Source organism: Eleutherodactylus coqui, chromosome 7 (genome assembly GCF_035609145.1).
Source record: "Eleutherodactylus coqui strain aEleCoq1 chromosome 7, aEleCoq1.hap1, whole genome shotgun sequence".
Classification (NCBI taxonomy): domain Eukaryota; kingdom Metazoa; phylum Chordata; class Amphibia; order Anura; family Eleutherodactylidae; genus Eleutherodactylus; species Eleutherodactylus coqui.
Window position 1 is genome coordinate 28,030,040 of NC_089843.1, and position 18,716 is coordinate 28,048,755.

An 18,716-nucleotide genomic window follows, 5' to 3' on the forward strand; every position below is an offset into this window, starting at 1 on the left:
GAAGGCTGTTCACCGCCTCCGGGTTGCACCACTGCCTCTTCCCCTGTGCCCCAACCTGCCACTGAGATCCAACCCACCTCTCAGGACACAGGCACGAGCATCTCCCGGCCTGGACCCACACCCTCACCTCCGCTGTCCTCGGCCCCATCCAGCAATGTCTCTCAGCTCTGCGTGCAGCTGTCGCTAGCACAAGCGTTGGAGGGAAAGCGCAAATACGCCGCCATGCACCCGCACGCTCAAGCTTTAAATGTCCACATTACCAAACTGATCAGCCTGGAGATGCTCCCGTACAGGTTTGTGGAAACAGAGGCTTTCAAAAACATGATGACGACGGTGCCGTCCCAGCCCTACACCAGCACGTCTCCCGCAATATTATACGTGCCCTCACCAACGCGGTTACTGGGAAGGTCCACTTAACCACGGACACGTGGACAACTACTGGCAGGCAGGGCCACTATATCTCCCTGATGGCAGATTGGGTGAAATTGGTGGAGGCTGGGACCGAGTCAGAGCCTGAGACCGCTCTTGTCCTATCCACACCCAGAACAGCGGGTCCTACCTCGGTGCTGGTATCTGCGGCGGTTTATGGCACCTCCTCTAAACCCTCCCCCTCCTCATCCTATGCAACCTCTACCTCTCAATTAAGATGTGTCAGCAGCACGTCACCAGCAGTCAGTGTGGCGGGGCGCGGCAGCACAGAGGTGGGCAAGCGTCAGCTGGCCGTGCTGAAACTACTCAGCTTAGTAGAGAAGAGGCACACGGCCCACGAATTGTTGCATGGTCTGACAGAGCAGACCGACCGCTGGTTTTCGCCGCTGAGCCTCCAAGCGGGCATGGTCGTGTGCGACAACGGCCGTAACCTGGTGGCGGCTCTGCAGCTCGGCAGTCTCACGCACGTGCCATGCCTGGCCCACGTCTTTAATTTGGTGCTTCAGCGGTTTCTGAAAAGCTACCCACACTTGTCAGACCTCCTCAGCAAGGTGCGCCGAGTCAGCGCACATTTTCGCAAGTCTAACACGGACGCTGCCACACTGTGGACCCTGCAACATCGGTTTAATCTGCCAGTGCACCGACTGCTTTGCGACGTGCCCACACGGTGGAACTCTACGCTGCACATGTTGGCCAGGCTGTATGAGCAGCGTAGAGCTATAGTGGAATACCAACTCCAACATGGGCAGTGTAGTGGGAGTCTGCCTCCTCAATTCTTTACTGAGGAGTGGGCCTGGATGGCAGATATCTGCCAGGTCCTTGGAAACTTTGAGGAGTCTACCCAGATGGTGAGCGGCAATGCTGCAATCATTAGCATCACCATCCCTCTGCTATGCCTGCTGAGAAGTTCCCTGGGGGAAGACATTATGTCGCTGGATAGTCAGAGCACCCTCATGTCTATATCTCAGCGCATTTTAGAGGCAGAGGAGAAGGAGTGGGAGGAGCCTAAGGAGGAAGAGACAGCTGAGCTCACTGCAGAGGGTACCTATCCTGCTTGCCTCTCATCTGTTTAGCGTGTATGGCCTGTGGAGGAGGAGGATCCAGAAAGTGATCTTCCTAGGGAGGACAGCCATGTGTTGCGTACAGGTACCCTGGCACACATGGCTGACTTCATGTTAGGATGCCTTTCTCGTGACCCTCGCGTTAGACGCATTCTGGCCACTACGGATTACTGGGTGTACACACTGCTCGACCCACGGTATAAGGAGAACCTTTCCACTCTCATTCCCGAAGAGGAAAGGGGTTCGAGAGTGATGCAATACCACAGGGCCCTGGTGGACAAACTGATGGTAAACTTTCCATCTGACAGTGCTAGCGGCAGAAGGCGCAGTTCCGAGGGCCAAGTTGCAGAGGAGGCGCGGAGATCAGGCAGCATGTTCAGCGCAGACAGGGGAACACTCTCCAAGGCGTTTGACAACTTTATGGCTCCCCAGCAAGACTGTGTCACCACTCCCCAGTCAAGGCTGAGTCGGAGGGAGCACTGTAAAAGGATGGTGAGGGAGTACGTAGCCGATCGTACCACCGTCCTCCGTGACGCCTCTGCTCCGTACAACTACTGGGTGTCAAAGCTGGACACGTGGCACGAACTTGCACTGTATGCCCTGGAGGTGCTTGCTTGCCCTGCCGCTAGCGTCTTGTCAGAGAGGGTGTTTAGTGCAGCTGGGGGAATCATCACAGATAAGTGTACCCGCTTGTCAACTGATAGTGCTGACATGCTTACACTCATAAAGATGAACAAAGCCTGGATTTCCCCAGACTTCTCTTCTCCACCAGCAGGGAGCAGCGTTACCTAAACCATCTTTTCGCTGCAATTGCAGATAAAAGCACTCTTCTCTATCACCGTAAAAAAAGGGACATTTACCTTTGTCAATCTGTCTATGATATTAGTCCTCCTCCTGAAACATCCTGTCGTCATGCTGAACTGCCAATTTTTCTGCGGCCCAAAAGGCTCATATAACTTTTGTCAAACAATATTTCTATGTTTCTAACTGAAGCATTGAAACTTCAATATGAACCAATATTTTTAACAGGGCTGCCTCCATGCTTAGTTACAAATTAAGACACAGTAAGCTAAAATATTAATGGGTTTCACCTGCCCTCTCGGTTGGGCAATTTTTCTGGGGTACATTTCTACTGTTGGTACAGCAATTTTTTGGGCCCTCGCCTACACTGTAATCCAAGTAATTTTTCTGGCCTTCGCCTACACTCATGGTACACCAATGTGTCCGGGGTTGGCCTACACTCTTGCTACAGAAATGTCACACGGGTCTGCCTGACTATACTTCTGCCACAGTAATGCTACAGGGGTCTACCTATTCTTCTGCCACAGAAATGTTTCTTCGGTTTGCCTATACTTCTGCTCCTGAAATGTTACAGGGGTCTGCCTACACTGCTGCTACTGAAATGTTACTGCGGTCTGTGTATACTGCTGCAAATGAAATGTTACTAATGCTGGGCTGTGCCTATACTGCTGCTGCAGAAATGTTACAGGCGTCTGTCCATACTGTTACTACTGAAATGTTACTGGGTTCTGTGTATACTGCTGTAAATGACATGTTACTGGGGTCTGTCTACACTGCTGCAAATGAAATGTTACTGGGGTCTGTCTATACTGTTACTACCGAAATGTTACTGGGCTCTGCCTGCGCTGCTGCTACTGAAATGTTACAGGGGTCTGTCTATACTGTTACTACCGAAATGTTACTGGGGTCTGTCTATACTGCTGCAAATGAAATGTTACTGGGGTCTGTCTATACTGTTACTACCGAAATGTTACTGGGCTCTGCCTACGCTGCTGCTACTGAAATGTTACAGGGTTCGGTCTATACTGTTACTACAGAAATGTTACTGGGCTCTGCCTACGCTGCTGCTACTGAAATGTTACAGGGGTCTGTCTATACTGTTACTACTGAAATGTTACTGGGATTTGTCTATACTGCTGCAATTGAAATGTTACTGGGGTCTGTGCATACTGCTGTAAATGAAATGTTACTGGGGTCTGTTTATACTGCTGCAAAAGAAATGTTACTGGGGTCTGTCTATGCTGTTACTACTCAAATGTTACTGGGTTCTAGCTATACTGCTGTAAATGAAATGTTACTGGGGTCTGTCTATAATGCTGCAAATGAAATGTTACTAATAGTGGGCTATGCCTATACTGCTGCAACAGAAATGTTACAGGTGTCTGTCTATACTGTTACTACTGAAATGTTACTGGGTTTCCCTAGACTTCTTCTGCAACATAACTGTTATTGGGGTCAGCTTATACCTTTGCAACAGTAATATTACAGGAGTCAGTGCATAGTATGGGTGCCCTACGTTTTCCCATCACAGTGACAGAGTAGCAGCAGGCACATATCCTTGGTGGAAGCAGGCCAGCTGAGAGCCACATACTCCCGCTCAGATTTTGGACTGATTGAAGAGGCCTTTACTTGTGATCATCTTTGGTAATTGCTGACAAAGATGAGTGGTATAGCCAGAAACTTGCATTGCTAACACTTTGCAATGGTAAACAGAAAACATATGAATGAAGCCTTTCCATATTTCTGATTGAGATGAGGAGGAGTCCTGACTTTTAGTTCCTAGAATATCCTTTACATTGCTATCAAATGCCCCTCTTGTCTCAGAAAATACCAGCTTTTCCACATAGCTGTTGTCGCTTCCGCTTTTACTCTGTGGCTTTACTTTTCTCCAGTGGCTCTTAGGCGGATCTGAAGGTTTGATTTTGCCCATGGAGGCAAAATCCACAGTGGAGGCCCGGAACCCAGCCTGAACCTGGGCCCGCTAATGTGGTTCCCACACAGACTATAGCGGGTCCTGGTCATGCTATCTTGGCCTTGTAACGCCACCTTTTCCTCCCGCTTGGGGTCAGGGGGTCAGCAATGCGCATCATGTATTTTCTCTCGTGTTACCACAGTTATTGGAGACACTTGTTTGGGCCAAAGGAGAGGAGTGTTACTGCCTTAACGTTACAGGGGTCTGCCTATACTTCAGCTGCAGAAATGTTACAGGGGTCTGCCAATACCGCAGCTACAGAAATGTTACTGGGGTCAGTCTATACTGCTGCAACTAAAATGTTACTGGGGTCTGTCTATACTGTAACTACAGAAATGTTACTGGGGTCTACCTAGACTTCTGCAACATAACTGTTATTAGGGTCAGCTTATACGTTTGCTAAAGGAATACTACAGGGGTCTGTGCATAGTATGGCTGCACTAAGTTTTCACATCACAGTGTTCTACCTATCTACCCCCCCCCCCCCCCACACACCAAAAAAAAACTGTGTGACTGGGGCATGCAGTGTGGGCCGAAGCCCACCTGTATTTTATCTGACGTTAGCTCTGCTATCCGTGGCACTGCAATGGGATACAGTAATGTACCATCGTTGGGTTCCAGGGAGCCGCCCGTGCTGTGGGTGCACACAGAATTCCCATAGCTGAGTTGTACCTGCCTGTGACTATTAATGAAAAAAAAACAGCCTGACTGGGGCATGCAGTGGGGGCCGAAGCCCACCTGTATTCTATCTCACGTTAGCTCTGCTGTCCGGGGCACTGCAATGGGATTTATTTATGAACGGTCGGAGGCTTCCTGGGACCCACCCATGCTGTTGGTGCACACGGAATTCCCATAGCGGAGTTGTACCTGCCTGTGACTATTAATTAAAAAAAACCCAGTCTGACTAGGGCATGCAGTGTTGGCTAAAGCCCACCTGTACTATATCTGACGTTACCTTAGCTATCCGGGGGACTGCAATGTGATTTATTTATGTACCGTCGGTGGCTTCCTGGGACCCACCCATGCTGTGGGTCCACTTCACACAGACTTCCCATAGGGGAGTTGTACCTGCCTGTGACTATTAATGAAAATAACCGAGTCTGACTGGGGCATGCAGTGTGGGCCGAAGCACACCTGTATTTTATCTGACATTAGCTCTGCTATCGGGGGCACTGCAATGGGATTTATTGATGTACCGTCGGTGGCTTCCTGGGACCCACCCATGCTGTGGGTCCACTCCACATAGACTTCCCAGAGGGGAGTTGTACCTGCCTGTGACTATTAATTAAAAAACCCAGTCTGACTGGGGCATGCAGTGTGGGCCGAAGTCCACCTGTATTTTATCTGACATTAGCTCTGCTATCCGTGGCACTGCAATGGGATACAGTAATGTACTGTCGTTGTGTTCCAGGGAGCCGCCCGTGCTGTGGGTACACACAGAATTCCCATAGCTGAGTTGTACCTGCCTGTGACTATTAATAAAAAAAAAAAAACAGTCTGACTGGGGCATGCAGTGTGGGCCGAAGCCCACCTGTATTCTATCTCACGTTAGCTCTGCTATCCGGGGCACTGCAATGGGATTTATTTATGAACGGTCGGAGGCTTCCTGGGACCCACCCATGCTGTGGGTGCACACGGAATTCCCATAGTGGAGTTGTAACTGCCTGTGACTATTAATAAAAAAAAAAAACAGTCTGACTAGGGCATGCAGTGTTGGCCAAAGCCCACCTGTACTTTATCTGACGTTACATCAGCTATCCGGGGGACTGCAATGGGATTTATTAATGTACCGTCGGTGGCTTCCTGGGACCCACCCATGCTGTGGGTCCACACAGACTTCCCTGAGCGGAGTTGTACCTGCCTGTGACTATTAATTAAAAAAACCCAGTCTGACTAGGGCATGCAGTGTGGGCCGAAGCCCACCTGTATGTTATCTGACGTTAGCTCAGCTGTCTGGGGCACTGCAATGGGATTTATTTATGTACCGCTAGTGGGTTCCAGGGAGCCACCCATGCTGTGGGTGCACACGGAATTCCCATAGGGGATTTGTACCTGCCTGTGTCTTTTTATAAAACCCCCCAGTCTGACTGGGGCATGCAGTGTGGGCCAAAGCCCACCTGTACTTTATCTGACGTTACCTCAGCTATCCGGGGGACTGCAATGGTATTTTTGTTTATGTACCATCGGTGGCTTCCTGGGACCCACTCATGCTGTAGGTCCACACAGACTTCCCTGAGCGGAGTTGTACCTGCCTGTGACTATTGATTAAAAAAAACCGAGTCTGACTGGGGCATGCAGTGTGGGCCAAAGCCCACCTGTATTCTTACTCACGTTAGCTCTACTGTCCGAGGCACTGCAATGGGATTTATTTATGAACGGTCGGAGGCTTCCTGGGACCCACCCATGCTGTGGGTGCACACAGAATTCCCATAGGGGAGTTGTCCCTGCCTGTGTCTATTTCTAAAAAAAAACCAGTCTGACTGTGGCATGCAGTGTGGGCCGAAGCCCACCTGTATTCTATCTCACGTTAGCTCTGCTGTCCGGGGCACTGCAATGGGATTTATTTATGAACGGTCGGAGGCTTCCTGGGACCCACCCATACTGTGGGTGCACACGCAATAAACATAGGGGAGTTGTACCTGCCTGTGACTATTTCTAAAAAACCCCAGTCTGACTGGGGAATGCAGTGTGGGCCGAAGCCCACCTGTATTTTATCTGACGTTAGCTCAGCTATCCGGGGCACTGCGATGGGATTTAGTAATGTACCGCCGGTGGGTTCTAGGGAGCCACCCATGCTGTGGGTGCACACGGAATTCCCATAGGGGAGTTGTACCTGCCTGTGTCTATTTAGAAAAAAACCCAGTCTGACTGGGGTATGCAGTGTGGGCCAAAGCCCACCTGTACTTTATCTGACGTTACCTCAGCTATCCAGGGGACTGCAATGGGATATATTAATGTACCGTTGGTGGCTTCCTGGGACCCACCCATGCTGTGGGTCCACACAGACTTCCCAGAGCGGAGTTGTACCTGCCTGTGACTATGAAAAAAAGGCCAGACTGACTAGGGCATGGAGTGTGGGCCGAAGCCAACCTGTACTTTATCTCACATTAGCTCTGCTATCCGGGGCACTGCATTGGGACAAACTAGAGGAGCAATACAGCGCTAATGAGACATTCACAGCTACGTTAGCATTGGAGTCCGCAGTAGGCCCGCGATTGCTGAGGGTTTGTGCAGAGGCCTATGTCCTGGGTGCAGTGAAAGTCTGCTTCCTGCCTACGATTGCTGAAGCTGTGGGCCAAGGCCTATGTCGTCGGCGCGGTGCATGTCTGCCATGTTTGGTCGCTCTGATTTATTTATTGTTCATGTCTTGAGTTGCCTAGGACCCACCTATGCTGTTGGTGCACACTTAGTTCCCATCGCGGTGTTTGACCTGTCTGGCACAAAGACACTGACTGACTTGGGTAGGGGGCAGAGTGCAGATGGCTTTCCCCTTGCGGTGTCGATTGAGCTATGCGACACCTAGACAAAATGAATACTGTGTGGGCACATGGATTCCCCATTGCTATGTAACTCATGCCCACGTTTGCAGCTCCTGACGGAGGTGGCACAGGATTGGAATGAAGATCGAACGTCAATTTCTCATCGATTCTCTACAGCATTGTGGGCTATCGTCCCGCCCCTTTTAAAGAGGGTCGCTACCTGGCCCTGCCTACCCTCTGCAGTGTGTGCCTCTGGTTCCTCCTCATGGCAGACGCACTTATAAATAGACATGAGGGTGGTGTGGCTATGAGGCCAGCGTGTGGCATGAGGGCAGCTGAAGGCTGCGCAGGGACACTTTTGTGTGTGCTGTAGACGCAGGGACGTGCGGGGGGGGGGGGGTTTGGGCAGCATGTAACCCAGGAGAAGAGGCAGCGGTGTGTCCCGCAGGCAGTGCTTGTGCTTGGTTGGAGGTAGTGTGGTGCTTAGCTAAGGTGTGCCTTGCTAATGAGGGTTTGTCCGAGGTAAAAATTGTTACTCTTGCCGCTCTTGTGGCTTAATAGTGAGACTTGGGAACCTGAGGTGCAGCCCTGCATGTTGCCCCTCGCCTGCCCTCTCCGTATCTGTGTCGTTTTCCTCACTTTCGTATGTTTTGAAGATTTGCACAAATGAAAACCTTAGCGAGCATCGGCAATATACAAAAATGCTCGAGTCGCCCATTGACTTAATGGGGTTCGTTACTCGAAACGAACTCTCGAGCATTGCGGGAAGTTCGACTCGAGCAATGAGCACCCGAGCATTTTGGTGCTCGCTCATCTCTAATAATAACCTATGAAAAGGTGGTTTACCAACACAGAGGATGCCCAGATAAATTTGAAAAAGTGTGGGGCTTATGGATGGAGTCGCACAACACATTGCAAGTCGAATAAATATAATTTTGATAATTAGTTGAAAATGAGGAAGAAAGTAATACACAATAAACCAAACGTATTAAAGGTTTTATTTTACAAATTTTAAATGTTAACAACTAAAATGTTATGTAACCATAATATAATATAAGATACAGAACAAATGGAAATTGTATACAGAACTAAATGTAATATTAATTTGTAATCTGCCAATAAACAAAGTTAAAAAAAGAAATGTTACAGGGCTCTGCCTATACCTTTGCTACAGGAATGCTACTGGGGTCTGCCTATACTTCTGCTACAGAAATGTTACAGAATGAGCTTTCAATTTTAAGCGTCTAAAAAAAAACCCGTAAATCGAGGTCTACATTGAACCAGTCTACCCCTGGTGTGGGGCAATATGACAGTCCCTTCGATAATACCTTTATTTCTATGTCCGAAAGTGTTCTGGACGAAATATTCACCACTAAATTGGTTTCACTGGATGTGGTGGTTTTTTGCTGGAGCGCGTTGCTCTCGATTGAGACCCTTTTTCATGACCTGTCATGTTTTCGGCCACCCCTTCGTTGATATCTGGGTCTTCTACTCTCATCCTTGTGTGTTTTAATTGGTGTTGTCCTAAAAAATTCCCTGATCCGCTCGGATGTTGGGTGGAGTCGTCCGTGGAATCCGAAGCCGCCGATGTAAAGCCAAAATGGTTTGGGTCTTTACTGCGATTTCTCCTTGTTGCTTTTCTTTGCCGGGGGTTACTCTGATTAGCCCGATACTTCGGAAATTGCCAGTTGTATACGCGGCCCTTCCCATAGTCTTCAAGGTCTCGATGCCATTTAGATCTTTTAACTGATTCAATGTCTTCCTTATATTTCTGCACCATGTTGTCCACTTTAGTTAGTAGTTGTGACCATTCACTTGATGACAATGTTGTATTAATTTGTGTTTCTAGTTTCGAGACATTTGTTGCGCATAAATCAGCCTCCTTTTGAAGATACTCTATATTCAACAACATGATATCCAAAGAATATTGATTTGAAATTTCTTCAAACTTTTGACAAAACTGTGTGTTTTCAAGCAATAATGTCAGACGCAAGTGGGAACGTAAACCCCGAGGGATACGGTTAGTTTTATAGTATTCAAATAATGTCACCATATGTAAATTGAGGGAAACATACCTCTTTCTTTCATTTTCCCACTTACGTCTTAAAGGAGATGTCCCGCGCCGAAACGGTTTTTTTTTTTTTTTAAACCCCCCCCCCGTTCGGCGCGAGACAACCCCGATGCAGGGGTTAAAAAACCCACCCGCACAGCGCTTACCTGAATCCCGGCGGTCCGGCGTCTTCATACTCACCTGCTGAAGATGGCTGCCGGGATCCTCTGTCTTCATGGACCGCAGGGCTTCTCTGCGGTCCATTGCCGATTCCAGCCTCCTGATTGGCTGGAATCGGCACGTGACGGGGCGGAGCTACACGGAGCTACACGGAGCCCCATAGAGAAGAGCAGAAGACCCGGACTGCGCAAGCGCGGCTAATTTGGCCATCGGAGGGCGAAAATTAGTCGGCACCATGGAGACGAGGACGCTAGCAACGGAGCAGGTAAGTATAAAACTTTTTATAACTTCTGTATGGCTCATAATTAATGCACAATGTATATTACAAAGTGCATTATTATGGCCATACAGAAGTGTATAGACCCACTTGCTGCCTCGGGACATCTCCTTTAAGGCTTCAATTGAGGATGTACTAAGAAATGTCCAATCCTGTTTCATGCCTGCGAATATCCATGCTTTATCCGCATCTGAGAACCAAGCTGTGTGGGAGGATCCCGATGCATCAATAATTGGGTTACTAAATTCCATTCCTGTCTTGTTGGTGTGCACGCTGTTGTGGATCCAAAATATAGCATACAAAGTGGTTGTCAGCAGCACAATCCTTGAATCCCAAACGGATCATACAGGGAACACCCCCCCCCCCTCCTTCAGTCTGGATCCAACACAGACCATCAATGCATATTCCAAGAAAGAATGATGAAGGCAGCAGTTGATGCAATGCATAAAGAGGTTTATTCCTCCCACACAAAAAAGACGACGTTTCGACTCTAAGTTGTTGAGTCTTTGTCAAGTATACACAAACATATAACATGGAACATATATATAGTGCAAAGCATACATAAGTGACCAATAGCATTGTGCTCATTAAAATCGTTTGCATATATTCACCTGTATCCTATATCTCATCATAGCAAATGGCTTAGAAGCTGTGGCGTGCTGTGGCGATGATTGCGCATATCCGGAAGCCATGAAAGACCAGTGTGTCATGTGGCTGTCATGTTTCCAACTTGATACATCCCCCCTCATCGTATTGTTAGCTCCGCCCCCTCCATAGTGTCAGAATCGCAGCGGAGTCTTCAGATACATGAAGGGGGGGTGGAGCGTCGTGATGTAATGACGTCATCACGTCATGACGAGCTAGTATCACATGACCATCATGTGACCAACTAAACACAGCGTCATCATTCTACTACTGACTCTGCCCCTTCTATGTTACAGGGTTGTGGAAGAATCCTCAGATACGTGCAGGGGATGAAACATAATGACCTCATCACGTCACGACGATCTCCACACTGATACAGCGCTGTCATTACCCCGCCCACAGTGCATGAGGGTTGAGATCCCCTATATACAAAGCAGGCCAATATAGAGTCTATATATTAAAGGGTTTTTTTTTTTTTTCAATAACCCCCCCGTTCGGCGCGAGACAAACCCGATGCAGGGGTTTAAAAAAAAAACAGATAGTACTTACCCGAATCCCCGCACTCCGGTGACTTCTTACTTACCTTGCGAAGATGGCTGCCGGGATCTTCACCCACGGTGGACCGCAGGTCTTCTCCCATGGTGCACCATGGGCTCTGTGCGTTCCATTGCCGATTCCAGCCTCCTGATTGGCTGGAATCGGCACACGTGACGGGGCGGAGCTACGAGGAGCAGCTCTCCGGCACGAGCGGCCCCATTCAGAAGGGAGAAGACCGGACTGCGAAAGCGCGTCTAACCGAGCGATTAGATGCTGAAATTAGACGGCTCCATGGAGACGAGGACACTAGCAACGGAACAGGTAAGTGAATAACTTCTGTATGGCTCATAATTAATGCACGATGTACATTACAAAGTGCATTAATATGGCCATACAGAAGTGTATAACACCACTTGCTTTCGCGGGACAACCCCTTTAAGTCATAACCAATACATTACATTAAGGCAATTCAATAGAACATTTATGCCCTCATAAAAAACCTTTATTTACAACTATCTATGTATTATCTATTACACATTGTAACATCAGGTATTCGCATTGAACTGAGTATTGCGCGGCACATAATGTCCGTCTAACCGCCTCCAAACCATGGTCATGTGTAATAGAAGTATATAATGCCGTAACGTCAAATGATGCCAACAATATGTCATCAGAAAAGGGTACAGCTTTCAATTTAGTCAGAAAGTCCCCCGTGTCCCTAACATATGAACCGCCACAAACTGCAAACGTGCGTAAAACTTTATCTAGAAAGATGGAAGTTGGATTAAACATAGAACCTCGGCCCGACACAATGGGTCGTCCTGGTGGATCGATTAATGCTTTATGTATTTTGGACAGAAATGTTACTGGGGTCTGCCTATACTTCTGCGACAGAAATGTTACAGGGGTCTGCCTATACTTTTACTACAGAAATGTTACATGGGTCCGCCTCTACTTTTACTACAGAAATGTTACAGGGGTCTGCCTATACCTTTGCTACAGGAATGTTACTGGGGTCTGCCTATACTTCTGCTACAGAAATGTTACAGCGGTTTGCCTATACCTTTACTACGGAAATGTTACTGGGGTCTGCCTATAATTCTGCTATAGAAATGTTACTGGGGTCTGCCTATTCCTTTACTTCAGAAATGTTACTGGGTTCCGCCTCTACTTTTACTACAGAAATGTTACAGGGGTCTGCCTATACTTCTGCTACAGGAATGTTACCGGGGTTTACCTATACTGTGGGTGCATAAAGACTTCCCATCGCGGTGTTTTACCTATCTGGCACGAATACACTGACTGACTTGGGTAGGGTACAGAGTGCAGATGGCTTTCCTCTTGCGGTGCTGATTGAGCTGTCTGACACCTACACAGAATGAATTGTGTGGGGACATGTGAATTTCCCATTGCTATGTAGCTCAGGGCATCTTGGGTCACACAAGGTGGAGGGTGGGACCGAGCCTTACCCAGGGCCCGCTAACATACTTCCCACACAGACTATAGCGGGTCCTGGTCATGTTTTCTTGGCCTTGTAATGCCACCTCCTCCTCCTGCTTGGGGTCAGGGGATCAGCACTGGGCAACATGTATTTTCTCTCGTGTTACCGCAGTAATCTGCGGCACTGGTTTGACCCAAACAAAAGGAGCGTTACTGCATTCATGAGACGTTCACAGCTGTACTAGCATCGGAGTCCGCTTTATGCCCACAATTGATGAGGGTGTGTGCAGAGGCCGAGGTCCTGGGGAAATGCAACTGTGGCGGGTTGGGACTGTGGAACTTGTTCCTGGTTAATCCAGTCTTTGGAGCGGTGAAAGCAACCGCAACTAATTAAATGAGACGTTCACAGCAGAGGGTGTGTGCCGAGGCCGAGGTCCTCGGCGGAGTAAAAGGCTGTCATGTTTGGGCACTGTAATTGCTTCATGTTTAATACTTTCCTTGGGTTCCTTTGGCTCGCCTATACTGTGAGTGCACAAAGACTTCCCATGGCGGTGTTTTACCTGTCTGACACTAATACACTGACTGACTAGGGCAGAAAAGTAGGCCAAGGCCCTTCACAGGGTGAAACTCTGCCATGTTTGGGCACTCTGTTTTCCTCATGTATAATACCATGCTTGAGTTCCTTGGGCTCGCCTATGCTGGGAGTGAACAAAGACTTCCCATTGCGTTGCTTTACCTGTCTGACACAAATACACTGACTGACTAGGGTAGAAATATGGGCCGAGGTCCTTGGCGGGGTGAAACTCTGCCATGTTTGTCTGATTTCTTCTTGTGTAATATCATCTTTGTGCACTGACAGCATAGGCGAGCCCAAGGAACTCAAAGACTTTCCATTGCGGTGTTGAGCTATCTAACACCTACACAGAATAAAGTGTGTGGGGACACATGAATTTCATATTGCTATGTAACTCGCGGCACCTTGGGTCACACAAGATGGAGGCTGGGACTGAGCCTGACCCTGGGCCCGCTAACATGCTTCCCACACAGAGTATTGCTGCATTGTGGAGATGTGTAGAAGTGCTGGCACCTGAGTCAACTTTATGCCCACGTTTGCGGCTCCTGACAATTTTGCGACGGAGGTGCCATGGGATTGGAATGATGATCGCACATCAATTTATCTTCAACTCTCAACAGCATTGTGTGTGCCTCCGGTTCCTCCTTATCGCAGATGCACTTAGAAGTAGACATGAGGGTGGTATAGCTATGAAGCGAGCGTGTGGCATGAGGGCAGCTGAACTCTGCGCAGGGAAACTTTTGTGTTCGCTGTGGACGCAGGGTCATGCGGGGGGTTGGGCAGCATGTAACCCAGGAAAAGAGATAGCGGTCTCACATGCAGGCAGTGATTGTTCTTGCTTGCAGGTAGTGTGGTGCTTAGCTAAGATGTGCCTTGCTAATGAGGGTTTTCCAAAGTAAAAATTGTTAGGGGGTGACACCAGACTCTTGCCCCCATTGTGGCTTAATAGTGGGACCTGGGAGCCTCAGATGCAGCTAGGCATGCTGCCCTTGACCTTCCCTATCCGTTTCTGTGGTGTTTCCATGACTTTCGGATGTTTTCTGGTGTTTGACAAGTCATGACCTATGCGGAGCATCGGTCCCATACAAAAATGCTCGAGTCGCCCATTGACTTCAATGGGGTTCGTTACTCGAAACGAGCTCTGGAGTATTACGGAAAGTTCGACTCGAGCAACGAGCACCCGAGCATTTTGGTGCTGTCTCATCTCCACTGATGGGGCAACAAAAAAATGCTCCACACAGGGCACCACCTGACTTTGTTAAGCCACTGTAGTGACACATCTCATTGAAGATCATAATATAAAAACTAAATCATGTTTCAATTGTCTTTTCCTCTGTTATCCTGAATAAGGGCTACTGCAGATGAGCGTAAGCACAAAAAACGCTCGCTCCTGTGCAATATATTTGTGCAGTGAAGGAGTCTTTTTGCATCCTGTTCAAGACCTGTGTGTATTTGCACAGGCATCACTCATTCACAGGGTGGAGGAAACTCCCTTGTCCTGATTTAAAAGGCCAATTAGCCGATGCCGGGTTTGCGGGTATGCAGTGTCTTGCGCATACCTGAGAGTAAATATGTGCATGCTTTCCCACTTCCACAGGCTTCTATGGGGACCTTTGGGACAGAAGTGTGCACCAAAATAGAGCATGTCCAAAATGCACTTGCAGAAAATAACCATGAGAATGAGCGCATTGATATCAATCAGTTAACTGCATATTGCATGAACAAACATTTCCTATGTAAATACACCCTTGTGGGGCCGCCCAAAGGCCATATTCATGCTGGTGATATTCTCACACAAATTCTGCCCCTGACCGACACGGACAGATCTCACACGGAAAATGAACCCATTCCTTTGACTGAGCTCATTCACAGGAGCAATTTTTTTTCTTGCTCAGACCAAGAGTCTCAGTTGGAAAATCGCTGCATGTCCTATCTTTGGTTGAATCTCGCTAGACACTGGACATGTAATGTACGGTTTCCGGCACGTCACGCAGTACACAGATGGGGTGTCCATGTGTTGTGTGATGCGTTCTGCATCCGAGACTCTCGGGCACAACTTGCTGCAGCACATCTAAATACAGCCAACAGAATGGGTTTTGTATGTGGAGTTTTGGATTACTGAGGATGTCCAACTAACTAATTGCCCGAGAACAGTCTGTATAAAATGATCTTCGTTTTCTTCTTTGTTTTGCAGATCAGCCATGGAGCCTCCGACCCCTCATTATCTGATAGACTCCTCTATCCACATGTTTTCCCAATGGTCCAAAATAACCACATCCACAATATGGTGATCAGCGAACTGTTGGAGCACTTTGGCTGGACCTGGGTTGGGATTTTAGTATCGAATGATGAAACTGGAGAGGATGAGCTGCAGATACTAACAAAGTACATGAGAGAGCGTGGGATCTGTGCCGCCTTCACCATAACACTTAGAAATAAAAATTATAATAGGATTTTACAAGCTATAAACAATGCACAAGTCAACATCATTATAATGTGTGGGACCTTCTTTCCTCATATACTTGTTTTAATGAAAAAATATGAATTTATATTTTTAGACACCACCTTCATACTTTCACCATCCTGGACCTCTACTGCTCCTGAAGGGTATATTGAAGACCTAATGGTATATAATGGAAGTTTAGCAGTGAAGTTTTCATCATTTTTTCCAGGTCTAGAGGATTTTAAAAAAATATACAGAAAACAAGTTGAGATGAACCAAAAAAAGTCTTACTGGAAATTGCTAGGTGATCTAGCTAAGAGTAATGATCTAGATTACTTCATATCAGACTATGTCATCAATAAAGAGCACAACTACACTCAGAACTATACTGTACCAAATCTGAGGGATAGCTTTACATCAGGGGTCGTCTCAGTTTTGTATTCTGCAGTAGAAGTTCTGGCAAAAGCTCTACATGAAATGTTCTTATTTATAAAGGATGAATATGGAGAAAACTCAGTAACTGGATTTATACACTACAGATGGAAGTTACAGCGCTACATACAAATGATGAAGTCCTCACCGGATCCAATGAGACCTTCATATTACTTTAATGAGCAGGGAGAAGCCGTACAACCATATAAGATTATAAACTGGTTATATATAGGAGGGGTCATACAGGAGGTTGAAGTAGGGAATTATACTCCGTGGGCCGTCAGTGGTGAAAAGCTTCACATAAATCGGCAGTCTATAACATGGAAACACACAAAGGAGGTGAGAAGAGTTATATTATGTAGGTGATTATGTAAATCTTGTCCGCTCTATAACATCATCATATAGTTTACACCCTCTTATCATACATGTGTGTTTTATCTTTATAGTAGAGGTTCTTGTCTTTTCCTACAGATCCCAGTATCCCGCTGCTCCGACCAATGTTCACCTGGAAGCAGGAAAAAGACAGGAGAAACAATCCATGCCTGCTGCTATGACTGCATCCCGTGTGCAGAAGGGGAGATATCCAATATAACCGGTATATGGTAGTATGAGCAGTAGGTGATGATGACAGTGATGTACCAAAAGGATGTACATAGGAAAGGAAAAATAAGTGAACCCTTTGGGATTGCCTGTATTTCTACAATCATTACTAATTAAATGTGTCAGCTCCATCAACATTTTAGACAAATAGAAAAACATAATCAAACTAAACTAAAGACAAAGACGTTCTGCCATTCATATATTTTATTGTACACATTAAATATTCATCCAAAATGCATGAAGAAAAAGTATGTGAACCTACAAATTTAAAGCAAACCTGTCACCTCCTTACAGCACCATAAAGTAAGTCCTGGTACTGTTAGGGAGGTGACAGGGAGCCGGGTGATATATGCTTTATACACACCTGCTCCCGGGTTCCTGCATTTCTCGCCACTAAAGTCAGACAGTGAACTGAAATCTCTTTTCAGACTGCCGTGTGTGTGCTCTCCTATAGATGTATATGGGAGAGCGCACGGACAGCAACCTTAAAAGAGTCGGATATTTGTGTGCCGCATTGCCGTCAGTAGCAGGAACCAGGGAGCGAGTGTGTATAAAAAAAAATTACCTGGCTGTGTCACATGCCTTAACAGTATTAAAGCCCTGCAGTCTGTGGACATGACAGCTCCCTGCTGTCAGTTATTGGAAGTAGCTGACATTCTATACCAGTCATGGGAGGCCACCGGAAGCCCTTCCTTGTCACACGATCGCTGGTATCCAGTGGATACCGGCGATCACATTAAAGTGAATAAGTAAAATAAAGTACAAGTTTCAGCTCCCCTTACGGAGGAGCTGAGAATACTCATACCCATTCTACATGATGTCCCGCGGCATTGTGGTCCTCCAGGACCTGACACCGATATTCTGCGCATGTTTGCCAGGCACCATTACAACACGCACGTGCGCAGAAGCCAAGGAGGCCTGGGAAATGTTAAAACTCCCTGCTCCTGGCCAGTAGCTGAAAGCAGAGAGCTGCCACCAGTGACAACTGTATGAGGTTCCCAGTCACGTGATCGCTGCAATCCAAGGACAAGCTTGTTCATACGGTCTACACTAAGGATAGACCTTTGGTGCAGTCTTTGCCCCCCCCCCCAAAAAAAGGGTAATTTTTCCTGTTTAGGGTGCTCCATCTTCCATAATATGGTTGAATGCAACATGCGTGCCTGTGACATCGGTATTCTAGTCTGTTTGCGTGACTCTGTGTAGCCCTATTCGGAGCACAGCCGGCGCATGCACTTATAGTGTATGAGACGCTATTGTGGACAAACATGTGTACTACTATTTTGTCAACATGGAGGATCTGGAGTGGGTGCGGTCCGGTTCTTGTGGCAGCCCGGTGGATTACAGCCAGCAGCTGTAAGTGGGAGTGTTTTAATCAATTTATGTGTGGTGATTGGTGAAAGGTGTATATGTATTATGTGCATTTGTCTTATAATGGTGACTTGAAAAAGACCCCTGCATGGATTGAAACATTGTACCGCTTTTATAATGGAGTAAATAAAGGAGCATTAACTTGGATGCAATTTCAAGAAGGCACTTGTGACGCTGCTCTGCTTTATCTCTACATTGGATAATGTCCCAGAGGGAGCGCGCTCCCTCTGTGAACCCTTCCCATGTAAAGCTTATATGTAAAGCCCTTCCCTGAAAAAGAATGCAGGGGTACCAGCAGACCATTGTTTTCAATGGAGCCATCGGCAGCAGCCGCGGCTCCATTGAAAACAATGCTTGCATTCCCAATGGTGCACACATGTCATATCTTTGCAGGCAAATGCCTGTAAAACACGGACATGTGCACACAC

At 47.3% G+C, this 18,716-nt stretch overlaps 1 protein-coding gene across 1 annotated transcript in view; it reads left to right on the forward strand.

The window, feature by feature from the left end:
- The window catches only part of LOC136573456 (vomeronasal type-2 receptor 26-like), a 113,488-nt gene that overhangs the window by 44,238 nt on the left and 50,534 nt on the right, over positions 1 to 18,716 (forward strand). Inside the window, exons 4-5 of the mRNA XM_066574745.1 lie at positions 15,640 to 16,659; positions 16,792 to 16,915. Coding sequence (XP_066430842.1) covers positions 15,640 to 16,659; positions 16,792 to 16,915 — 1,144 coding nt within the window. The remainder of the gene's footprint in view (positions 1 to 15,639; positions 16,660 to 16,791; positions 16,916 to 18,716) is intronic.